The sequence below is a fragment of the Scyliorhinus torazame genome, chromosome 1, assembly GCF_047496885.1.
Source record: "Scyliorhinus torazame isolate Kashiwa2021f chromosome 1, sScyTor2.1, whole genome shotgun sequence".
Lineage (NCBI taxonomy): Eukaryota > Metazoa > Chordata > Chondrichthyes > Carcharhiniformes > Scyliorhinidae > Scyliorhinus > Scyliorhinus torazame.
This window is the reverse complement of record NC_092707.1, coordinates 77,736,452-77,762,620: the sequence shown is the minus strand read 5'-3', so window position 1 is coordinate 77,762,620 and position 26,169 is coordinate 77,736,452. Positions and strand designations below refer to the sequence as shown.

Here is a 26,169-nt window from a genome sequence, read left to right as displayed (position 1 = left end):
TGGTCAGTAGGTCTGGGGAGAAGGGAACAAGAAAGAGCTGTTAAAACATCACAAGCAGGGAACCCCCACGTGCAGAGTGCAAAGACCAAACTGTAAATAGTAAGTTTAAATAAAATAGCGTTGTACCATATGCAACCGTGTTGGCTCATCTGTGTGTCAGAACACCCAACACCACAATCTTGACAGCATCCTTCCCAATCTCCTCTCCTGCCTCCTTGCCTGGATCACTAAGACCTCACTATTACCCATGTTCAATTTATACCCCGAAAACCGGCCAAATTCCCCTAGGATTCTGGGGATTTTCACAGTAACTTCATTGCAGTGTTAATTAAGTCTACTTGCGACAATAATAAAGATTATTATTACAATTATCGGTAGAACTAGATTAGAAGGTGAGTGGGGGACCATTTTGCTGGGGCCAGTTTGGAGCACCCTGGCAGCACTGGAGGCCACTTTGCTGCTCTGACCAGTTTAATCAGCAGGCCATAAACTCCCTTTGAATTTGTGCTCTTAATACGCCGCTAATCTACAACTTACCTTCTCTGGTATGCGGTGAGTGCCAATTCCAAGGTTGTGGATCTGTCCAGCATTCATTCAAACATAATAATAATAATTGCTTATTGTCACAAGTAGGCTTCAATGAAGTTACTGTGAAAAGCCCCTAGTCGCCACATTCCGGCGCCTGTTCGGGGAGGCTGGTACGGGAATTGAACCCGCACTGCTGGCCTTGTTCTGCATTACAAGCCAGCTGTTTAGTCCACTAAGCTAAACCAGTCCCATTATATATTTAAATATTTAATATATTTACATATTTAAAATGCAGAAAATCAGAAATACAGCTGGTTACAGTCAAGGTCAAGTTGGGCACTAGTAAATAGTTCAACATTCACTGAATGGTTAATCCAAAGAGTGGTTGTGCATGTACACACACATTTGCAAGCCTTGGTTTATAGGACCCTCATGATGGACATGTACCTACTACATTAATGATGTAAAATACTTCCATTCCTGTGTGCTGCTTAAAGAAAGAACCAAGCACACTGGGAATAATTAAGCTTTGCATGAGCGTCTTTATTGATTATATAACGCAAATCATAGAACAGGTTTGTCAAGTTACTCTTAATTCCTGCATTGTTGGGTTGTTGATCAAACGCATTTAAACAGAAAAAAAAATTCTCAATGACAAATGTCAATAAAGTCATTATCAGTTTTCATTATTTGTTGAGCGGTGTACATTGTGTGTAAATGGATTATATATGATGCAGAATTGATTATGCAGAGAAAAGGATACTTTCACAAAGTGCAGTTCTCGTGATCAGAAACAGTAAAGGACCCAGAATCGTTTTAAAGTATCTTAAATTTCAAGAAAATGAACATCTTGTGTCATGCTGGCAAGTCAAAAGCATTTCGGAAAGATACAGAAAAGCAATTTTGTAAAAGAGGTTTTACTGAAGCACAAATTTAGTGAAGCCCATTAAGTTACATAGTTATGTTAATGTCATTCAATATAGCTTACCTCAGCACAGTATACACTTTAACATGCAATGCCATTCTTAGTCATAGTTCAAAAGTCAGTTTAAAGCGCTCTAATTACCCATTTCTCCTAGAAATACATTATTTGATGGTAATTGGGACATGTCGTAGCTTTTTCACGAGTGCCCTTTTAAAAAAAAATGCTGCACTACAGAATCTGTCACATTACTCACTTGAAAACATGTAAGGAGGGGAGATGAGAGACGTTTTCGCATTATTTAAATTGAAATCAGCCGAGGGAGCACCTTATCAAACATTGGGAAGTCAGGAAAGGAAGACGAGGTGGGATTTCTTCAATCGCAATTAGTGGAAACTGAATTTTTAAAAAGAATATCAGGAGGTCGTCTCTATTCAAAAGTTAGAACAAGGGTACCAGAAACAAAAAAATATTGGATTGGTTCAAATGTGGAAACTGGAAGAGCTGAAAGGCCCTTCACTCAGCCCTGACGCTTTTTTCAAGCCATTTTTGCTGAAGTTGCCACCTGTCAATACATCGCTGAAAAATCTTTACACTAAACATACTTTAAAATCAGCCGTGATCATAATGAATGGTGGAGCAGGCTCGAAGGGCGGAATGGGCTCCTCCTCCTCCTATTTTTTTTGTTTTCTGTACGATCAGATGGCAATGGAAAGAAAACCACCTTAAAAGGACTGTCCTTATCTGACATGTTATAATTGATGAATCAATACCTCAAATTAAATGGAGACAGTTATCAGGGGCGTCATTCTCCGACCCCCCGCCGGGTCGGAGAATGGCCGTTGGCCACCATGAATCCCGCCCCCGCCGAAGTCTCCGGTACCGGAGATTGGGCGGGTGCAAGAATCGGGCCGCGCCGGTTGGCGGGACCCCCCGCTCAATTCTCCGGCCCGGATGGGCCGAAGTCCCGCCCAGAAATTGCCTGTCCCGCCGGCGTAAATCAAAGCTGCTATTTACCGGCGGGACCAGGCGGCGTGGGCGGGCTCCGGAGTCCTGGGGGGGGCGCGGGGCGATCTGGCCCCGGGGGGGTGTCCCCACGGTGGCCTGGCCCGCGATCGGGGCCCACCGATCCGCGGGCGGGCCTGTGCCATGGGGGCACTCTTTCCCTTCCGCCTCCGCCACGGCCTCCACCATGGCGGAGGCGGAAGAGACTCTCCCCACTGCGCATGCGCGGGAAACTGTCAGCGGCCGCTGACGCTCCCGCGCATGCGCCGCATTTCCGCGCCAGCTGGTGGGGCACCAAACGCCATTTCCGCCAGCTGGCGGGGCAACAAACGCCATTTCCGCCAGCTGGCGGGGCAGAAATCCCTCAGGCTGAAGGTGGATGTCAAATAATGCGAAAAGAAGGACAGAGAGCTTGAATTTCCATTAGCAACGACTGGTTATTAATCACATCATGTTCACACAAAAACCTTAATTACCTGATGCCGCCACGTATCGATAAAATACCCTGCTATTGCCTTTTTTACCTGACACTACATAACTATGGAACAATTGATCTTAATAAGTCATTTTGATTTGTAGAAAGATTTCACATATTTCTTCAATTTAGCGTTATCATGGTTAACATTAAAATGTATCATAAGACAACCCTCCGTGAAGCTGTTCTCAAGTATATTTAGTTTTCAAAGTGAAATGACATGACCAAAACCATCATTGGCACAATGTTAGCGTTGCATTCTGGAACTAGTTAAATCCTGGCTTAATCTGAATATCAAAGTAACACTTAATTTTCAGATTCAATCAGATCCTTGCTCCTTCAAAAATCTTTTTCCTTTTCACCTTCCCACTCCCTAGTTCTGTGCCTAGGTTGTCTCTCTTGAGCTTGCCACTGAGAATGAAATCTATTTGAGTCACATCCCTATATTTTACTAGAAATCCCCCCCAGTCCCTAGAAATAGATGGTCTTCATTTGCTATATCTAAGACTCGGCTGGATTTTTGTGAATGAGATGGAAGGTGTCTCGTCAACTGCTCAGCCTGCTTTGTTGATACAGTTGCCAGATGGTCTCAATATGAATGTTTGACTGAGCTTCAAGAATGCATTCAGCCCTGTAGGCAATTTTGACACAGCTTACAGGAGATGATAACATTGGTTGATTGACATGTTGTTTGTAATAACCTGATCATTCTTTGAAGAGTGTTTTTTTTTACAATACCCAAGTGCTTACATGGTTAAGAGATGTGAAGTGGATAATTGTTTTTACATTAAAACTACGAATGGCTGTGTTGGATTGAGAGCTATATAAGATCATGAGAGGAGAAAGGTATTTCAATGGGAATGCTGAATGAACTTTTTGGGTGTTTCCAACTTGAGACTAATGCTCCGCCCAAGGTTTACAAATCCTCTGAGGTATTATGAACCAGATCAATTAACAGAATGGGCCAGCTCAATCAAAATTATTGGGCGGAGGGGTTGAAATTTCCAACATTTATTGGAGCCTGCAAGGGTGGAAGAGATGCATGCAGGCTGGGTATAGGTATCCTTATCCTGTGCTGGCAAGCATTGGGGCAGGAATCCCAGTCTTGGGAGCCTCGCAACCCAGCCAGACTCCATGAAAATCTGGGCCTCTGGCTAAAACTGTAACCTCTCTATTAATGGAACAGCCGGGGAGAGCCCGTCAAGGCACAGGAAGTAATAGCACTATTATGCTGCACCAGCAGTCCAGCTGATACCCGGCCCTCATGAATAAGTGATTGCATATTGTTACGTTCTTAAACGAATCTCATTTAGCCATCCTCCACTTGCCATATTTAGGAATTATCGCATTTGACATCTTCAGAGCATGCAAACAACAGGACTGCACTTTCACAAAGAAGAAACACATGATTGTTTTTATGCTTTTTGCTAACTTGTAAGAGATACACAAAACAAGTTAAAGGCCTGCATTCTTTGAAACATTAAGGAGGTAACTCCTGTAGATCTTTACTGAATTAATGTATTGGTGTTGTAAAATGAAGCCTGTGTATGCTGAACTCTTAATATTTTTTAAGGAAGTGGTAAAGTTGTTTTTATTTCATGCAGCAATTTTTTTTGTCTGAAGAAAGGTTTCCCATTTGCTTGCAGCGGACCTTGCAGCTACTTAAAAGCAACAAGTTGGCGAAAAATTAACACACCAATAGCGACACCATATAACAAATTACAGAACAATCTCCCGTGTGTAAAAATATAAAAGATTAAGTAGGCTTTCACTATATCCTGTCAGCATCCACACTCGTTTGGACTTTGATGCTCAGTGAAGTCTTCACAATAGAATGAAACTTCTTCCAAAGGCCATGATCAAATGTTTCATTGCCATGTGAACTTCTCAATCAAGAACAGAACACTCTGTGGAAGATTAGAGGAAGAAGGGAAAATTGTAGCATTAGTAAAACTAGAGGAATGACTTTGTGGATATATTTTAACCACAAGATGTTTAGTGCATCTTATAATACATAAAATTGTCATGTTATGGCCTTTTCAAAGCATTCACTGAATCTTTCAACATTAACCTTTCTAAATGCTAAGCCATAATTTTGTCTGAACGTCTAGCGACAAGCATTATAAACCAGGAGTTATAACTATGGTACTCCAGAATGTTTTACCTTTAATCTTGGCATTGAAATGTTGATGAAGTTCCTTTTGCCTGTTACATGATGAATGACCATCGGTGTTGATTATTTCTTTGTAGCTCTTTTTTTTGCAATAATTTTGAGGAATTTTGCAGTTTATATATAGTTAAAGTGATCATCGTGTATTCACATATGTATAGTTCCTTCCACCCTTCCCTCTCCTCCCCCCTGTTAGTGAGCTCCACCCTCCATATCCTCCCCCTCCCTTGTTTAGGTGTTCTCTTCGCGTCTTTGTCCATTTTGCCTTATTTGCTTGTGCTGGCTTGGCAGGGCCCTAGGTCCTGTAACTAGTTCTGTTAGTCTACCGGTTAGAATGGACTTTTCTGCCCGGGGGGTTGGGCGGGGATTGGTACCCCTCCCTGTACTTGGCGGTTCAGCCTTGGCCTGCCCCCATTTTGACCTGCAGCCCTTCATCCCTGCTGCAGGGCCCTGTCATTGTGGCCTCGTTGTTGCCCCCCTCCCCTGTTGTTTATTCCGGCTGTTCCCATGCCCCCCCACTTCCCCTCTCCCCTCTGCCTAACCTCCCTCCTTTCCTCCCCCTTCCTGGTCTTTGGTGTCTTAGTGGCCCCCATGTGGCCCCCTCCCCCTGCTCCATTGGCTTTTGGCTTCAAACAGGTCCTGGAACAATTTACTGAACGGCTTCCATGTCTTGTGGAAGTCCTCCTCCGATCGTCAGGTGGTGACTTTGATATTCTCAAGGTCGGCCGACCAATCTGCAGCTTTTGGTGGTGCTGCTGATTGCCAACCAGCAGGATTCTTCGATGGGTGATGAGGGAAGTAAAGGCAAGGGCTGTGGTAAACCACTGTTAGTGTATTATATGTATTGTGGTAAACTGTTACTGTACTACATGTATTGTGGTAAACCACTGCCTGATGGCTCCGCCTCCCCTCGGCCTCGGTATAAAGGTGGCTGACCTCCGGCCCTGCCCCAGTTCGGGATCAGTGGCCAGGAGACTTTCTGTTTAGCTTATTAAAACCACAGTTTTGTTCACTACTCGTCTTGTGTTAATTGATGGCACATCAAGGGCATCGGCCCTCCTCCCCATAAATAGTCTGGCTGGTCTGATACCCTGAAGACAGCTTGGCTCCACCCTCACCCTCACCCCCATGGACAAAGAAGGCTGTCCAGAACCCAACAATTCTGGGGCATGCACAGAACATGTGGGTGTGGTTGACTGCACCTCCTTGGCACCATTCACAATTATCCTCCACCTCCAGGAAGAACCTTCTCATTGGGGTTCTGGTTAGGTGTGCTCTGTGCACCACTTTCAGTTGCATGAGGCTTAGTCTTACGCAAGTGGAGGTGGAGTTGGCCCTGTTCAGTGCCTTGCTCCAGAGTCCCCACCCTATTTCAATCCCTAGCTCTCCCTCCCATTTTTCTCAGGTCTTATCCAGTGCGGAGCGAGCCCTTTCTGGTATTTGTCCATATAGGACCCTGCAGTTCCCCCTCCCAGATTGCCCGCGTCCAGTAGTTCCTCTGACATTGCGTGTCTCAGGGTCCATGCGTATGATGTTGTCTCCTTGCGGAGGAAGTTTTTTGTCTGTAGGTGTCGCAGTTCATTCACGTTGGGTAATTATAGTTTTTCCTGTCAGTCCTCTAAAGTCACTAGTCTGTCCTCTGAAAAGAAGTCCCCAACAGACAGCATCCCCCCGTCCTATCTTCACCTCTTAAAGGCTGGCATGCACCTATGGTTGCTGCAGATGGGGCCTAGAGTGGACATTTAAGATAGGCCGACGTGCTGTCTCATTTGATTCCAGGTTCACAGTGTGGCTATCACCACTGGGCTTGTTGAGTGTTTGGCTGGCGGAGATGGCAGTGCCGCCATGGCGAGGGCTCGGATGGTCGCCCTGTACAGGAACTCTCCTCCATCCTCACCCATTCCCGTTTTGGGTTCTTTCACCCATCCCCCCACTCTTTCTGCTGTGGCTGCACAGCGTTAGTATTGTATGTATGGGAGCACCAGGCCCCCCTTTGTTTCTTTTTCTATGTAGCACCTTTTTGGGGATCCTTGGGTTCTGCCCCCACCACACAAACGCCATTTTATCGACCGAGTTAAAGAACGCCTTGGGGATGTCGATCGGTATGGATCTGAACAGGATGAGGAACCGCTAGGGAGAGTGCGAGTGCATCCCATCTCTGCAAGTCCTTTTTAACTTCCTCCGCCAGACTGGTCAGGTTCCACTTGTGGATCCGTGCCCAGTCATGGTCAATCTGGATGCCCAGGTAGCGGAATTTATTTGGGCTAGTTTGACTGGAATCCCCCGAGCTCTGTCCCTCCCCATCTCGGATTCACAGGGAAGATTTCACTCTTGCTCAGGTTGAGTTGCAGCCCGAAAAGGCTTCAAACTCTCTTGGGAGCTTCATAAACCATTCCATGCCGCTTGGTGGGTCCAAGATGTAGAGGAGCATTGGTCATCCGCATAGAGTGAGACTCTGTGCTCTTTGTCTGGTCTTCAGATTCCCTTCCAGCTCACTTGCCAGGGCAAATAGGAGTGGGAACAGAGGGCATCCCTGCCTTGTGCCTCTGTGCAGCTGGAAGTATTCAGAACTGGTGGTGTTGGTCCTTACGCTCACCATGGGGCGTTGTGCAGGAGTTTCACTCATGAGGGGATCCCTGTCCCCAGCCCAAACCATTCTAGTGCCCGATGCACGATCAATGACTACTAAAGCGAGGTTGTAGTCCAACTGAAGGCTTTAATAAGCTAGATGTTTCCCCCAGCAGCTCAGGTATAGAAAGAAGGCTGCTGGAGCGGCACAGGCTCTTATACCCCGCCTTGCAGGGCAGAGCTACCATACAGCTTGACCAATGGGAAACATACAATATCTACCAATGGTGTTCCAGCATTACTAGGTACCGTAATACCTCTACACAGACTACCACAGTACCAAATCAGGTACTTCCACTCGACTCGGTCAAAGGCCTTTTCTGCATCCAGGGAGATGATCACCTCTGATGTTCTGTCCTCAGATGGGGTCATTATCATGTTCAGCAGTCGCTTGGTGTTCGCAGTTAGCTGTATACCCTTAACAAAGCCCGTCTGGTCTCTATTGACCACTTCTGGCACGCAGTTCTCTCGTCGCCTGACCAGGATTTTTGAGAGTATTTTTGCATCCACATTGAGCAGCAAAATGGGTCTGTAGGATCCGCATTCTGTAGGATCTTTGTCTTTCTTGGGTATCAGCGATATGGTGGCGTGTGTCAGCGTTGCCCCTCGATAGCGGTCTGCAAACATCTCCTGCAAGTGCGGGGCCAGTGCGGCCGCAAATCTTTTGTAAATGTCCGCCGAGAGCCCAAATGCGCCTGGACCCATCCCCGCTTGCATGGAGTCGATGCTCTCCATGACTTCTCCCAGTTCTAGGGGTGCTTCCAGCTCCCTCCTGCTATCATCCCACAACTGGGATGTCCAGACCATCGCGGAACTGTTTCATGCCCGAGCCCCATTCAGAGGTGCACGGCCCTCGGTAGAAGGCCTTGAATGCTTCATTGAACTTTTTTGGTTCGGCTATCAGTCTACCTGCGCTATCTTCCTTGTGGCTGCCTGCTTTCTCAGCTGGCGAGCCAGCAGGCGGCTGGATTTTTCTCCATGTTCATAGAAGGTGCCCTGTGTCTAGGAGAGTTGGTGCACTGCTTTCCTGGTGGATAGCAGGTTAAAGACCATTTGTAGCTTTTTCCTCTCCGCCAGAAGCTCTACGGTCGGGACTTCGGAATATTGCCTGTCTATCTCCAGTATGGAGTTGATCAGTTGTTGCCTAGGCGCCCTCCCTTCCCTGTCTCTGCGTGCCTTGTAGGCAATAATTATTTCTTTGTAGCTCTGAGGTAGGTTTTTAATTGGCCCACTAGGCGCACAAAATGGGTGCTGCAGATCAGATAGCACTGCATTCTAGAAACCGGCTGATTCACAATCTACCCCTCAGTCTCCATTCACACACACTGTGCATGCATTCAAGCAATACTTGTATGACATTGTGTCTGTCATGATATTCAAACACATACATCATGATGGACACACTAACAGGCAAATCAGAGTACACAACACCACAACCAATCACAGACAAGAACACCAACCACATAAAAAGCACGAGCACGACACCTGGGGGCAGTTGGTCTGGGGAGAAGGGAACAAGAAAGAGCTGTTGAAACACCACAAGCAGGGAGCCCCCCACGTGCAGAGTGCAAAGACCAAACTGTAAATAGTGAGTTTAAATAAAGAAGCGTTGTACCATATACAACTGTGTTGGCTCATCTGTGTGTCAGAACACCCAACACCACATGGTACAGGAGTGGATCGATACCTGCCTACCAACCTGCCATTCTGGACATGGACCACACCGGCAAACCGCAGCCGATGCAAGTCACGGGGAACCTAGGCACCAACTGGAAGCTCTACAGGCAGCGATTTGACCTGTACATCCGTGCCACCGAAAAACAGAATGTCTCGGATGACTCGAAGATTGCAATGCTCCTCTTCTACGCAGGCCCGCACGCAACCGATGTTTTTAACTCACTGGTGTTCGAAGAAGGCGAAAACCAGGCCAAATATGACACGGTCATCCTCAAACTGGACCAGCACTTTCAAGTTGAAGTAAATGAAGGTTTTGAAAGATACATCTTTCAGCAACGCCTGCAAGGTAAGGAGGAGCTTTTTCAACCCTTTTTGACGCACCTCCGGATTCTAGCGCAGTCCTGCGGTTACGGCACCACTACAGAGTCCATGATCAGGGACCAGATTGTTTTTGGCGTTGCCTCTAGTGGCCTACGCCAGCAGCTTCTTAAAATGAAAAGCCTCACCTTAGCGTCTGCTGTGGAAGCCTGTGTCCTCCACGAAAATGCTACCTGCCGTTTTGCCCGATTTCAGGCGTCCGAGCTGGCACGGAGGGGGTCCCCAGCCGTCGAATCGGCAAGCCAGGCCGCCCACGACGTCGAACGCATCCAGGCCGTCGATTACCTCCCGACCCACGGCCCGGACGACAGCGGCCGCTTCCCGCGCTTTTCGCGGTCTCCCGCGCAGGTGCGCGCCAAAAATAACGGCCACAACGAGGGACGCACTGCGCAGGCGCGCCCACCGCAAGATCGCACTGCGCATGCGCAGTGGCGCAACGAACGCCGTGACGTCATGACGTGCAGCAATTGTGGAGGTCTACACTTAAAAGGGCAATGTCCTGCAAAAAACCGACAGTGCCACAGATGTGCCATGATGGGCCACTACGCAGCCCGCTGTCGTGCGCCTCAACCCATGGATCCGGCGCATCCTCGACAACCTCGCACACGAGTCAGGACCGTCCAGCCCACGCATCAAGACTTCCAGTTAAGTGATGCAGATGACCAGGATGCATTCCGAGTCTCCGTCATTGATGTCAACAAGGTCAATGCCATCAATCCAGCCGATGAGTGGTGTGCCACCCTGACGGTCAACCGATCGCGCGTCGCCTTCCGTCTGGACACCGGCGCATCCGCCAACCTGATTGCTTACTCTGCAGTCCAGGCCATGAAGGTCAAACCACCCATCACACCATCCCGGCTTAAGATGGTTGACTATAACGGGAACGTTATCCCGTCCATAGGATCTTGCCAGCTACAGGTGACTCACAAGAGGTACACGGCCACACTCCCCTTCGAAGTTGTTGGCCCATCAAAGGACTCATTACTGGGCGCACAAGCGTGTAAGGTCCTTCACCTGGTACAGCGTATTATGTCTCTCTCTCCAGATGAGATATCCGACTTCCCGGATGCTGAGTTCCACGCAAATCTCCATTCCCTCCTCGCTCACAACCAGGAGGTTTTTGAAGGCATGGGGACATTGCCACACACGTACAAAATTCGACTCAGACCGGACGCCATCCCTGTCGTTCACGCACCTCGCAGGGTTCCTGCGCCTCTCAAAGACCGCCTCAAGGCACAACTGCAGATTCTTCAGGACCAAGGGGTCCTATCCAAGGTCACGGAGCCCACGCCATGGGTCAGCTCCATGGTCTGTGTAAAGAAGCCCTCTGGCGAGCTCCGTATATGTATAGATCCAAAAGATCTGAACAACAACATCATGCGGGAACACTATCCCATCCCGAAACGAGAAGACCTCACCAGCGAGATGGCGCGAGCCAAGATATTCACTAAATTGGATGCGTCCAAAGGATTCTGGCAGATCCAACTGGACCAGGCCAGCCGGAGACTATGCACATTCAACACCCCTTTTGGCAGATTCTGCTACAACCGGATGCCATTCGGCATCATTTCGGCATCTGAAGTATTCCACCGCATTATGGAGCAGATGATGGAAGGCATCGAAGGGGTACGGGTATATGTGGACGATATCATCATTTGGTCCACCACTCCGCAGGAACACATGCATCGTCTACGACGTGTCTTTACCCGCATCCGACAAAATGGCCTGCGTCTCAACCGTGCGAAGTGTGCTTTCGGCCAGACGGAGCTGAAATTCCTCGGGGACCACATCTCAAGGTCCGGGGTCCGTCCCGATGCAGACAAGGTTAGCGCCATCACAGCCATGCCACGACCGGCTGACAAGAAGGCTGTCTTAAGATTCCTGGGCATGGTCAACTTCCTTGGGAAGTTCATTCCCAACCTGGCTTCTCATACAACAAATATGCGCCATCTTGTAAAAAAATCGACGGAATTCAACTGGCACCAATCGCATCAGCGGGAATGGGAGGAGCTCAAGCACAAACTGGTCACGGCACCAGTGCTGGCCTTCTTTGACACGACTCGCCCCACAAAGATATCAACAGACGCCAGCCAATCTGGTATTGGAGCGGTACTCCTGCAAAAAGACAGCACGTCATCATGGGCCCCGGTTGCGTATGCCTCACGAGCCATGACCCCTACCGAACAGCGCTACGCGCAAATCGAAAAAGAATGCCTGGGCTTGTTAACTGGACTGGACAAGTTCCACGACTATGTGTATGGCCTGCCACGATTCACGGTCGAAACTGACCACCGCCCCCTGGTCAACATCATTAACAAAGACCTGAACGACATGACTCCTCGCCTCCAGCGCATCTTACTTAAACTCAGGAGGTACGATTTTGAACTGATCTACACTCCGGGGAACTAACTCATCGTGGCGGACACTCTTTCCCGAGCAGTGAGCACACCACCAGATGCAGAGGGGTTCGTGCGCCAAATTGAGGCACACGTGACTCTGACAGCAGCAAATCTGCCAGCTGATGATCCTAGTCTGGCCCACATACGCGCAGAGACGGCGACTGACCCCCTTCTGCAGCGAGTGATGCGCCACATGACGGAAGGGTGGCTAAAAGGGCAGTGCCCCCAGTTTTATAATGTGCGGGATGATCTCACCAATATAGACGGGGTCCTTATGAAATCGCACAGAATCGTCATTCCACACAGCGTGCGCCAGATGATTCTTCATCAACTACACGAAGGCCACTTGGGCGTCGAAAAATGCAGACGAAGGGCCCGGGAGGCGGTATATTGGCCGGGTATTAATGAAGACATAGCCAACATGGTGCTCAACTGCACAACCTGTCAGAGGTTTCAGCCGGCGCAACCTCCGGAAACACTTCTACCACACGAGATGGTGACGTCCCCCTGGGCGAAGGTGGGTGTTGACCTATTTCACGCGCTCGGCAGAGATTACATTGTTATTATAGACTACTTCTCAAACTACCCGGAAGTCATGCCTCTCCATGATCTGACGTCGTCCGCAGTCATTGGGGCCTGCAAGGAAACGTTTGCTCGCCATGGCATTCCAAGGACTGTCATGTCAGACAATGGACCTTGTTTTGCCAGCCGTGAATGGTCGTCCTTTGCCGCAGCATATGGTTTCACTCATGTGACATCCAGCCCTCTGCATCCACAATCGAACGGGAAGGCTGAAAAGGGTGTCCACATCGCAAAGCGGCTCCTGTGCAAGGCGGCTGATGCCGGATCGGACTTTAACCTTGCCTTGTTGGCCTATCGATCGGCCCCGTTATCCACGGGCCTCTCGCCAGCGCAGCTGCTAATGTACTAATGGGTCGCTCCCTCAGGACGACGGTACCTTCCGTCCTGGCACCGACAACAGACCATGAGGCGGTTCTTCGGAACATGCAACTGCAGCGTGATCGCCAGAAAGGTCGGTACGACACACGAGCGACGGACCTGCCCCCCCTGTCCTCCGGAGACAAAGTACGCGTCCATCAACCGTATGGTGGCTGGTCAGCACCGGCCGAAGTCCTCCGACAAGTGGCTCCCCGCTCGTTCCTGGTTCGCATGCCGGATGGTTCCGTGCGTCGCCGCAATCGGCGCGCCCTTCGCCGACTTCCACGCTCACAGCCACACAGCACGCCAGATCCTCAACAGGCTTCCGAGGATGACTTTGTGGAGCTGCCGCACATCACGCCCTTTCCATCGCCACCCATGGCCATGCCTGCACAGCAGCCGGTGGTTCTTGATCCACCCTTGAGGCGGTCAACCCGAATTCGTCGCAAACCCATTAGACTGGACTTATAATACCGTTCATATGTTTAACAAGTTCCACGATTTTACATGATAACCTGTTGTTGTTTATCGTTCCAGATGTCGTCTGACTGGACAACTGTTCAAGTTTTTTTTTTTTCTTCTTCTTCTCTCGTTCGCATTTCTGTTATGTTATGGTACAACTTGATTCATGTGACGCACCCGACATCGCCCCATGTACATAGTTCCGTCATAGGCACATGCTGCACACGACACACACACACTCTTAGATGCACTCACGTCACGATCATATTTGTTACCACGTCGGCACATATCTTTGTAAAAAGGGGGGAATGTCATGATATTCAAACACATACATCATGATGGACACACTAACAGGCAAATCAGAGTACACAACACCACAACCAATCACAGACAAGAACACCAACCACATAAAAAGCACGAGCACGACACCTGGGGGCAGTTGGTCTGGGGAGAAGGGAACAAGAAAGAGCTGTTGAAACACCACAAGCAGGGAGCCCCCCACGTGCAGAGTGCAAAGACCAAACTGTAAATAGTGAGTTTAAATAAAGAAGCGTTGTACCATATACAACTGTGTTGGCTCATCTGTGTGTCAGAACACCCAACACCACAGTGTCCATTAAACACACAAGTATAAATAGGAGATTTGAAATTAGAAAAAGCAATTCTATCTTTGGCGCCTGATGGATTAGAAGCCGTCCACAGCATTAGTGCATTTGTTAGTCACTTTGAAGTTATACCAAGCTCAACCACCATCAATCAGTATTTTGCTTTTGGTCTTAACCTCTACCCCCCAAATTCTACTTTACGGCCTTAGGAATCAATTTAAATCTCATTCTCATGAGCTTTATTTTATTGATCTAATTCAACCGTGGGCAGCACGGTAGCATTGTGGATAGCACAATTGCTTCACAGCTCCAGGGTCCCAGGTTCGATTCCTGACTTGGGCCACTGTCTGTGTGGAGTCTGCACATCCTCCCCGTGTGTGCGTGGGTTTCCTCCGGGTGCTCCGGTTTCCTTCCACAGTCCAAAGATGTGCAGGTTAGGTGGATTGGCCATACTAAATTGCCCATAGTGTCCAAAATTGCCCTTAGTGTTGGGTGGGGTTACTGGGTTATGGGGATAGGGTGGAGGTGTGGACCTTGGGTAGGGTGCTCTTTCCAAGAGCCGTGCAGACTCGATGGGCCGAATGGCCTCCTTCTGCACTGTAAATTCTAAGATCTAAGAACTATAATTGCTAGTTCCATGTTGTACACTCTCCATTTCTGTTTTTATTAATAATATGAATCTTATTCTCTTTCAAAGGCTGATGAAATACATTTTTGACTTAAAACCAGCCCCTGGATGTTTTAAACTGCACTGCCAGATATCCCAAGAGATTCTACAAGTAACTCAAACTTATTTCTGCCACATTTCAGAAATTTCTTACTTATTTATTGGCATACTTACTCATCTGCGTCTTTATTGCTTTCTTCAATAAAAGCAATGGATTCATTTCGAAGGCGGTTTGTAACTTCATGCGTACGGAGAGTCACACCAAATATGTCTTCATGATAACGCTTTTGATCCTGAAATATTAAATTAGGCATTGATAAGATATACACCCAGCCAGAGATTCCGACTAGTATTTTAGGGGGAAGGGAGGGGGGTGCAGGGCAGGGACCATCGTCACATTAATACTTCATTTTGTTTTAAAAATAATTTTCACTTACTATTATTTAATACTAAGGAACAAGGCATATAAAGCAGAAAGTGCATTCTTGTGAATTCAATTTCTTACTCTATGATTATTTTGTGCTACATTCGGGCCCATGATATCTCAAATATGCCTCCAAGTTCTAAGTCTTGAAATGTGCATCTAATGTGTTAGAATACCTACCCAGACAGTGCGAACCATCGTGCTTAGGATCCCGCCCACAATGGTCATGACCAAGCCTCACGCACCTAAGTAGGATTTAAACATACTTAACCATGTTCACTTGGGATCTATTGGGCTCCCGATATCTAACGGCCTCCCCAGGGAGTACCCAGCCGGGCGCTATTAAGTACTGGTCCATTCATGGACCAGGCAGAATGGCACCAGGGGAGTCTTCTAGGCTATTGGAGGCCGCTGGGTGGTTAGGGGCTGGGCAGCCTAGCCCCACGGCCCTCCGTTGGAATGTGGGCACCTTGGTACTGCCAGGCTGGCACCTTGGCACTATCACCCTGGCACTGCCAAGGTACACGGATGGGCATGAAAAGCCAGCAGGAACACTGCTAGGGTGTCAGGGTAGCACTGTCAGGGTGCCTGGGTGCTATGGTGGCACTGCCAAAGATCAGGGCCTGGGGGAGCCATGCCTATGAAAGGAGGATGGGGGGGGGGGGTTTATGAAGGGTGGGGGGGTTAGGGTGGGTATGATGGGGTATCTGGGAAGTTGGTGGGGTGAAGGATGGGGATCCTGAAGGGGATGTCTGATTGATGGACCGGGAAGGCCTGTAAAGGGAGGCCCTCAGCGACCCCTGAGCAGGGTGTCATCACTTGGGGGGGGGGGGGGGGGTGGTAGTGCTCATATATGTGGGAGTGACATTGCCATGGATGAGGGTGTGGGGGACCTACAATCTCTCTCAGAGATCAGGGCACCCTTTCAATATGGTGGCCCGATCTTGGAGGAGCTGGTCTGGCCAGCAAGTTCAGCTCTCCAGTGATGAAAGTAATTCTAAATGTGGGCTTGCCCGGAAGAAACCCCCGATGGCCCCAAAAATTGACTAAGCGTGTTTAGATAGCGGTGGAGAACGTGCCGAAAGAGCCATCGGGAAACTACCAGCAAAACCTGCCACAAATGAAACCTTTGTTAGATCGCGCCCGATATCTTTTGTGATCATAAATGTCTAAATATATATAATAATAACATGGGAAAGAAAATCAATTAGATTATATAAATCTAACTAAAAAGTTCAACGTCAGGTCTGTCAGCTATCAATCGCTGAGTTGGATTGAGATTCTTGGCGGGATTTTCTGTGTGCCCCCTTGGCATGTTTCCCAGCGATGGAGGCTGCCCACCTGTCAACGGGGTTCACCGTTGCATGCACGCCCAACTGCCGGGAATCCCAAAGCAGGGGTTCGCCATCAGCAGGACTGGAAGATCCCACTGGCGGGAACGACTGGAAAATTCTGCCCTCTGTGTTATAGGGTGGGATTTTCCAGCCCTGCCCTGCTGGATGCACTGAACCAACCAAACGTCCATTGACGACACTGGTAAATCCTGTTGGCAGGCGGGACTGGAAGATCCCGCTGATTGTCCTCGTTTAGCATCGCTGTTTAAGACTCATTATGATCTCAGTGGTCAATCTGGATCAATAACTGGATTAGAAAGTCGAGTATTGTGATTTATCGTGGCTCAACCATTTTTGGAAATGCAAAGTTTACAAAGCTTTTAGGAACTATTTACTACCTGGTGGAGTGAGATTCCACGGTTTTAATTGTTCACTTTCTGCGCTGGACAGCTTGAGTTTCTTGTCATGACCATACACTAAATTACTGCCAAGAGTTTTTAATGACATAAAATTCCAGCCCTAAACAATTGTACAGTTCCTAAATGGCAGTGGTGGTTGATGGCAAACTCCCATTTTTAGGAATCATCCAACATTTTGTGGTGATTCGCAATTTCTGACTTATCTCTTACTTGCCACAGATTCCATAAATAGTGGCGTGTGTATTAATCTAGCCATTATTCTCCCTGCAATTTCTGTGCCATTGTATTAAAGACTGGTGCCAGCAATAGGGTAGTGTGTTCTCTTACACAATTATTAGGGCATTACCACTCAATTTCTACCAAATGGGAGCACTCAAATGTAACTAAATATGTCCAAAAGTCATCAAAATACACCCTACTGAAATATACTTAATTGCGTGTTCCAACATATCAGATCCTCATGTAAAGTGTTTAGTATTCAGTTTGTTCCTCAAGTTTTCAGGTCCTGAATTTTCATTCGAGCAATTCCGCATAATTTGTACCCAACCTCTTAATCTATTCCTGAAACAGGGCTAGAAACACAATCTGGGATTTAGTTAGTTATTACTATATTACATATATTTTGAAACAAAATCATTAGTTTTGAAATATTTTAAGATTTCCTGAGTGCAAGTATGGGAGTGGCACTATATAAATGCTTACTCTTAGCTTGCTGATGTAAACCCCGGCATCTTCCAAGGATATCTTCCCCTGTGTTTTCAAGATGTTTTGAATGGTCTTTAGCACATCACTTGCCATCGTAACATCACCACAAACATAGATGTGTCCACTTTGCTCTTGCAGTAGTTTGAATATTTGGTCAGAAAGCTGTTCACGTAAAATATCTTGCACGTATTTCTGAAACCAGACAGATACTTCAGTTTGTTCATAGAATCATAGAATCCACAGTGCAGAAGGAGGCCATTCACCCCATCGAATCTGCACCGGACCTTGGAAAAAGCACCCGACCTAAGCCCACACCTCCATCCTATCCCCGTAACGCAGCAGCCCCACCTAACCTTTTTTTTTGGACACTAAGGGTAATTTAGAATGGTCAATCCACCTAACCTGCATATCTGTGGGAGGAAACCGGAGCAAAGATCAAATATGAATTACAGTTTGAAATTTCAAGTTTGGAACAGCATTAAATGCACCTCAAGGTATTTGGAAAACCTTGCCAATGGTATTTTCATTCACATGATGGTCTTATGTCATGCGCATGACTCGTTGCATCCCAGTGAAAGAATATATTTTAAAAGTTTATTTTAAATGCTCCAAAATAAAGCCCCTTGCCCAAAGCTTCCACAGCAACTAATATCACATTTTCTAAATTTCAAACTTTCCCAATGACCAATGCAGGTGCACAACAGAGCCTTTGGAGTCCTTGTCTGTAATTTCACAAACTCAATCTGCAAGCTAGAAATCCCCGAGAGATGGGGATTTAAATAAAAAGCTGTTTTTTTGGAAGACAAATTGACCAAGTATTTTGATTAACGGGGATTTGCAATCCAAAGCATTAAATATTTCCAATCTCAAAAAGCAATAAGCATTTCCAATGTCCTGTTAAAAAAAATAAAGGTAGTTTTAATGGATTTATATTTGCATTGGAAAACATTAGAAATAAGGGGTGCGATTTCATGACAAAAAGTCAGAGACCAGTTTTGGGCGCGATACGTGGGCTGGATCGCGCTATTCAATGGCACTCTGCATTTTTTTGGGGTTTCAGCAAGGAAAGCCAAGTTGAGGCTCCACCTTAGTCATTCACTGCACCAACGAGACATTTTTAAAACCAACCCAATCTTTCAATCGCTCCCCCCCTCACCGACCTTACCGCAGCCTCCAAAACCCTACACTTCACCCAACTTATCTCCTCCGAGGTCCTCATGCCCCCCTTCACCCCACCTCCTATGGGTAAAGCACCCCAGGGCCTGATCCCTGGAGTGGGTAACCTGGCACCTGGGCACCTTGGCACTGTCAGCCTGGCACCATGGCAGTGCCACCTGGTCATTCAGGGTGGAAGTGCCAAGGTGCTAAGCTGGCAGTGCCAATGTGCCCGGGCACCAGCGGGAGTGCCAGGGTACCACCCTGCCCTGTCCCCGACCCCAGGGGGTCTCTAATGGCCTGGGAGACTCCCCTCTCTCCCAGGTGCCATTACGCCTGGTCCATGTTCGTGGAAACCAGTGCTAAACGGTGCCTTGTTTAGGTAGCCCAGGCACACGGAGAATCCAGTAGATTGCATTTTTGACTAAGCTTAATTGCTCATTTAAATATGCTGATCTGGATCACGCCCAGAGAGGGCGAGATTCATATTGCGAGGTCTCACAAAGTTCGGTTGCATCTCAAGAGAATCTCACAAGGCCTGTCACAAGATTCAACGGCCTCGTCGCAACACCAAGTTAGGCGCGGCAAGGCCGTTAAATTGCACCCAAGGTATAGTTTTACGTATGTTTAATGTAATGTTCCTGTGCCTATAAGGATAAAACCTAGTTAGATTCATGCTAGACAATGGTGTTTGAATGTGTGGAGGTTAGTTAAGTTCTGACTATGATTCTATTGTGCTTGTGGAGGGTTGCAGTCTGAAAAGTCAATAAATGCCTTGAGAAAGATAAGTCGTCACTTAACAACTAGAGCCTTGTAAGGTAGCGAAGCTTTTAAGTTTTAATTTAGCTAATTTGACTGCAGTTGTCGATAGTTAGTGAGAGAGAAGGCAGCTCTCACAGCTCTGCTGGAAGCAATTGGTTCAGAAGGCTAGAGCGGGGACATCTCTCCCAGCCTTGCTAGAAGAAAAGCCATATCACGGAGTAATGGTTAAGAAAGCAAGTGCAAAGATCTGAAGAGCAGCTATTTAAGGAAACTAGAGAAATTAAGAAAAGTTTCCAATAAGTCTGAGGTAAAGGTACTAGAACAGAGAGCTATTCAGTAAAGTCATACCGAGTTGAGAAGCCATAAAGATATCTCAAGTGATTTTTAGGTTTCAGACACTTTACTACAGCTGAGGAATGCGAGTTGAAATAACTGGAAATTGGTGGCTAGATCTCAGAGTTTGAGTAAAAGCCATTAAAGCAAAGGAAACACAAACAAGGGTGCTATAAAATCCTGGACTGCATCTGCTGCTAAAAGTGGAGCAGAAGCTTGGTTAAAATAGTCATTTGTAAAACATGGACTAGATTTCAGAATGCAAACTGCTAAGGGAAAGCATACTTGTGAGAGAAAATTTTAAAGCATGTTTTTGGGAGTGGAGATTCAAAACTCTCATGTGAGCATCAACTGGGGGGATTCAGAGGAGAAATCCACAGACATAACTTGGGTTCAGAGCGGAGTGCGTTTATTTGACTGCAGTCATCTTGTGTGCTTAAAAGGGACTTTGTGTTAATTAAACCATTGAAGCTTAAGATGTACTTCATAATCCATGTTAATCTTTAAATCAGTGTACATTTGTTAGGCTAGGGGTGGAGAATAAAGGGATATTGTCTTGTAATTCAACTTTTCATGTTTAATAAATGCTTTTTTCTTGTTTAATAAATGCTTTTTTCTTGTTGTTAAAACTAATTAGCGATCCTGTTCCTCCACGTTTTATAAAAAAAGTTACGCAGCTGAATTCTCTGTCGCAGGGATCCTTTGCTCCACTGGCAGCGCACCCACGCCCATGGGTTTCCTGGTGGCATGGGATGGCCACAATGGGAAATACCATTCGCCGGCTGCCGGAACAGACGATCCCGCTGCAGGCGAAGGCGTGCCGCGGAGGAAAATGTGGTTGGCGGGCAGTAGAATCCCGTCCATAGTCTTTTGAGCCAGGGTTCCATTCTGGAATCTTCCAGTTTAATATCAACTGGGATTGGAACAGTCCCCAAAGCTTATTTACAAACTTCAAATGGCTTTTATTTATATGCAGATAGGTATGATTTCTAAAAAGTAAAACTTACAAAAATATAATTAAATCTTTTCACATAAATAAAGTACATAATACACTACACAAATTGCAGATTGTCTAAATACCTTTGGTTTTGTTGGTTCACGGGAGTAAGCTGTATAGAGTTCCTGAAAGACACCTTTACTTTTTGCTTCAATGGTCTCCTCCCTGTAGATGTGATCGATTTCTGATTGTCGGCAACCAAACACAAGCATCATGGGACATGGTTTCAAACCTAAAACATAGAAGTGAGATCACAAACTTTTATGAGGTCATTATTAAAGTTAAATAAGACATGAGGGGGAGCAGATTTCCTGCAATACTTGACTTCAATGGAAGGGCATTGGGATTTGCAGATTGGGATTTGCAGATTGGGATTTGCTTTGACTCATTTTGTGTCACCAGGAAATTTCATCCTCCATGTTTCCAAATAAGTGAAAGAGAAAATGTCATTGCCATTGAAGTCTTACAACACCAGGTTAAAGTCCAACAGGTTTGTTTCGATGTCACTAGCTTTCGGAGCGCTGCTCCTTCCTCAGGTGAATGACAGACCTCTTCATTCACCTGAGGAAGGAGCAGCGCTCCGAAAGCTAGTGACATCGAAACAAACCTGTTGGACTTTAACCTGGTGTTGTAAGACTTCGTACTGTGCTCACCCCAGTCCAACGCCGGCATCTCCACATCATTGCCATTGAAGGTCTTGGAGGCAATTTAGGCACTACCCAGACATAAGAGGCTGTGGACACCGAGGACACAACCTCTGAAAGTCAAATTTGAGACCAAGAACGGGACATGAAGAGGAAAAAAGGGTCCCCAAGGAATCTAGGCCAAAATGCCCCGGCTGTTGGGATTCTCTATTCCCACTGGCAGTGCATCACAGCGTCGTGGGGTGGCTTCACTGGGAAATCCCACTGTCAAGCGGTGAGACACGCGGCTAGGGCACCGGAGAATCCAGCCCCTATTCTTTCTCATACCCTTTTCTACCGTCATTTCAATTACCTTCTCCAGTTAAGCAGTCCAAGGCAATTGATAACTTTTTTTCAATGTAACATTTATGCTTAGTCCTGCAGGATGAACCGCTTTGGAAATGCTGGTGTGCCTTCAGCTCCTCTTTTAATTCTCTTTTTATCGATGACTTACCTTGATGCTCAATATCATGCTGACGCTGCTGCCAAAAGCTTCTGAAGGGTGCGATTCCTGTCCCCGGTCCAATTAAAACACATGGAACCATTGGATCATTGGGCAACCTGAAAGAAGGTGCTCTGCATGCAGGTGCACAAAACAGATTAAAACAGGTATTTGTGATTGGACACTATGATTGCTATTCTTTGATTGCTGAACTTTGATAAAGGACTTGAAATTTGTCACATTGTATTTTGGTCTCTTCAAGAAACTGACAATGTGATCACAGGCTCGAGCTGCAGAATATTCTTTCAGAAGTACAATTGCCGCTCCCTTCAACTTCTTGAAGTTTCAGCAATTGCAGAAAGGCCAGTGGTTAGTTTCTTGTAATATATTGTGCAGTTAAAATGAAAGAAAATCAGATTAAATGCCTTAACTGAGGCTCCTGGGCACCGTATGGGCAGAGTACAGGGAGTGCGTTGTTGGTTTATGTTCTCAATCCCGTGAGACACTTGGCCCAGTGAGAGCGGGCTTAGCGACTTGCAGGAGAACAACCAGAATAGTTAATGCTTTCTCCAAAGCATATCAAACAATAATTTAGTTTAGCAGTTATATTAAACAACTCTATGAAAATTTGCTAGCTCCATTCTGAAATGAGAGTTCAGTATGTCCCCCAGAAGTCATTAAATGGCCATCTTTTTGTTTTAATGAAAGCCTCACAGAAGCCTTGAAACTAAATTTGTACTACATTGGCCCATAATGTCTGTTCCCCGGCGCCAAACCTGGGGGATCACCGCCCCCTTTCTACCCCCCGCCCACCTCTCCCAGAACTCTCCACCGGATCCCCCAACTACACCCCCATAGTAACCCCTCCTCCCAACTCCACCTCCAACCTCTGATCTTCCATGGGCCAGGCCTTCCCACATCGACTACACACACCACTTTCCGACAACAGCCCCACTCCCCCAACTGACTTTCTCACACCTAACTACCCCGACTATACCCCCACTCCTCCAACTGACCTCCCACCCCGTGACTACACTGTATCCCTCTGACTGCACCCGCACACGCCTGACTACCCTCCCCACCCCTCAACTGATTCCCACTGCCCTCCACCACAGCCTCTGCTCACTCACCAACACCCCAATGATCATCCCCACTCCCCACTCAACAGCCCTCCGGTGAACATCCACCTCCTCTACCATTGTTCACTCCCCCCTACCCTTCCCGCAAATTGAACACATCCCCCAATGGCCATCTGGACAACCCCACTGTCATAATATACGCATCAGTATATGATGGTGCAGAGACACACACTGACTGACACACTGCAAGACCAATCAACACACACAGCACAGCAGCCAATCACCAGTTAGGGCACGGTCACTATAAAGACAGAGGGCACTAGTTTTCCCGCTCATTCAGGATGCAGCCTCTGAGACAGACAGAGCCCGCAGTCAGTAGCACAAACATCCACCATGTGCTAGCAGTATAGGCTGGTCAGGTTAGGCATAGGTCTTCAGTCAATCTAACATAGTGTCGACCCACAGTGCAAGTATGTTTAATATCTTTTAGTTAAATAAAATAGAGTTGTACTATTACAAGTGTTGGTAGCCTGTCTATGTTACTGCTAAGGTAAACGCAGTCTCCACAGATCCAGAGTACCCAACACATCATGGTACCAGTATGTGATGTTAGCGTTTAATAGACCTACCTTCAAGTGATCTGCCTTCGACCAGCAATCAGCCATCCGGTAGTATGGACAGCGTCCACCCTCCCCAGCCGCTCCGCATCACCAGCAACCTCGGTGCGAACTGGAAAATCTTTAAACAATGATTCCAGCTATACCTCGAAGCTACAGACCTGGAAGCTGCTTCAGACGCCAGGAAGATTGCGCTCTTCCTTTCCATGGCCGGGGACCACGCCATTCATATCTTCAACTCTCTCATTTTCGCTGAAGGTGAAGACAAGTCCAAGTTCAAGACAGTCCGCTCAAATTCGAAAGTCACTGTGACATCGAGGAAAATGAAAGTTTTGAGTGCTATGTCTTTCAACAGCGTCTGCAGGGTAAGGATGAACCTTTTCAATTTTTCCTCACCCACCTTCGCATCCTCGCGCAGTCCTGCAATTACGGCTCCACCTCCGACTCGATGATCCGTGACCAGATCGTTTTTGGCAATCGGACCCCCTACGCCAGCAGCTCCTCAAGGTTAAACAGCTCACCCTTGAGATAGCCATCTGCATGAACACGCCACTAACCGATACTCGCACATTCAAGCAGCTGAAACGGCGCGGCAAGGTCCCCACGAGGCAGAGCGGGTGCAAGCCATTAAACAACTCCAGGGACTAAGCCTGGATGAGGGCAGCCATTTTGCGCGCTTTTTGCGAGTTCCCGCGCATGCGTGCACTGACCGAGGGGCGGCGAGGCCGAAGACCGCACTGCGCAGGCGCGCACTACGTACGACCGCACCATGCTTGCGCGGTGGCGTACCGAACGTTCTGAAGTCACGACGTGCGGCAACTGTGGCTCTGTCCACTTAAAGAGGCAATGTCCTGCAAAATCCCGACGCTGTCTCCAATGTGACAAGCTTGGCCACTATGCAGCCCTATGCAGGTCTGCTCAACCTACTACCTCTCGTCACTCCAACCAGCCACGCAGGGATGTCCGAACCATCCAGCCACCGGTCACCGATTCCGACTCCGGCTTGATTCCGGACCTTGACACCGAGGACTCTAAAGCACCATTTTGGGTGGGCATCATCACCAAACACAAGATGCTCCAGAAGACAAAAGCCAAGTCTCTCCCAATATTCCGCACTGATCCGGACGACGAGTGGTGTGCCACTCTCACGGTCAACCAATCCCGCATCCGATTCCGCCTGGACACTGGCGCTTCAGCCAACCTCATTACGTGGTCTGACCTCGAAAGCCTCCATGTCAAGCCTACCATCCTGCCATCCGCCTGCCAGCTTCTGGACTATAATGGTAATCCCATTGCTGCCAGTGGTTCTTGCCAGCTTGAAGTGTCGCACTGGTCATTAAAGGCTAACCTGCCATTCGAAATAGTGGGATCAACTAAAGCCTCCCTGCTTGGTGCTCAGGCGTGCAAACTTCTAAACCTTGTCCAAAGGGTTCACTCCCTGTCACCCGCTGACGCTTCCGCATCTCAGGACGATGACTTTCAGACACAGCTGAACGCCATCATCACCCGATACCACGGTGTATTCGAGGGCATGGGCACATTCCCATACACTTATAAAATCTTGTTAAAACCAAATGCCACGCCTGTGGTGCATGCACCTCGCAGGGTCCCAGCACCCCTCAAAGGCCGCCTCCAGCAGCAGCTGCAGGACCTCCAGGACCAGAGCATAATTTCGAAAGTTACAGAACCGACTGACTGGGTCAGCTCTATGGTGTGCGTGAAAAAACCATCCGGCGAATTACGCATATGTATTGATCCCAAGGACCTCAACCGCAATATTATGAGAGAACACTATCCCATTCCAAAGCGCGAAGATCTCACCTGCGAGATGGCTCGTGCCAAATTTTTCACCAAGCCAGACACATCCAAGGGGTTCTGGCAGATCCAACTCGACGCATCCAGTCGGAAGCTCTGCACCTTTAACACTCCATTTGGCCGGTATTGCTACAACCGGATGCCGTTTGGCATCTTCTCTGCATCAGAAGTGTTCCACAGAATAATGGAACAGATGATGGAAAATATCGAAGGGGTTCACGTATATATGGACAACATCATCGTCTGGTCTACCACCCCACAGGAGCACATTGATCGCCTCCAACGCGTCTTTTGACGAATCCATGAGCATGGCCTCCGCCTCAACAGGGCCAAATGCTCCTTTGGTCAAACAGAACATTAAATTCCTCGGAGACCGCATTTCACAGTTTGGCGTGCAGCCGGATGCTGACAAGGTATCTGCCAGTAAGGCCATGAAGACACCGGAGGACAAGAAGGCGGTCCTCCGCTTCCTGGGCATGGTCAATTTCCTGGGGAAATTCATCCCTAACCTCGCCTCCCACACCACGGCTCTCAGGAACCTGGTTAAGA

The 26,169-nt window shown here is 47.6% G+C and overlaps 1 protein-coding gene across 5 annotated transcripts in view; it reads right to left on the bottom strand.

Annotated features, from left to right (window-relative positions):
- Window positions 1–1,050: 1,050 nt before the first annotated feature.
- Window positions 1,051–26,169, bottom strand: part of nos1 (nitric oxide synthase 1 (neuronal)) — a 234,542-nt gene continuing 209,423 nt past the window's right edge. For all 5 annotated transcript variants that reach the window (XM_072496887.1, XM_072496857.1, XM_072496877.1 and 2 more), the window contains exons 25-29: window positions 22,122–22,243; window positions 21,068–21,216; window positions 17,735–17,929; window positions 15,030–15,148; window positions 1,051–4,837 (exon numbers count right to left, since the gene is read on the bottom strand). In XM_072496887.1, coding sequence (XP_072352988.1) covers window positions 4,822–4,837; window positions 15,030–15,148; window positions 17,735–17,929; window positions 21,068–21,216; window positions 22,122–22,243 — 601 coding nt within the window. In that variant the 3' untranslated portion in view covers window positions 1,051–4,821. The remainder of the gene's footprint in view (window positions 4,838–15,029; window positions 15,149–17,734; window positions 17,930–21,067; window positions 21,217–22,121; window positions 22,244–26,169) is intronic.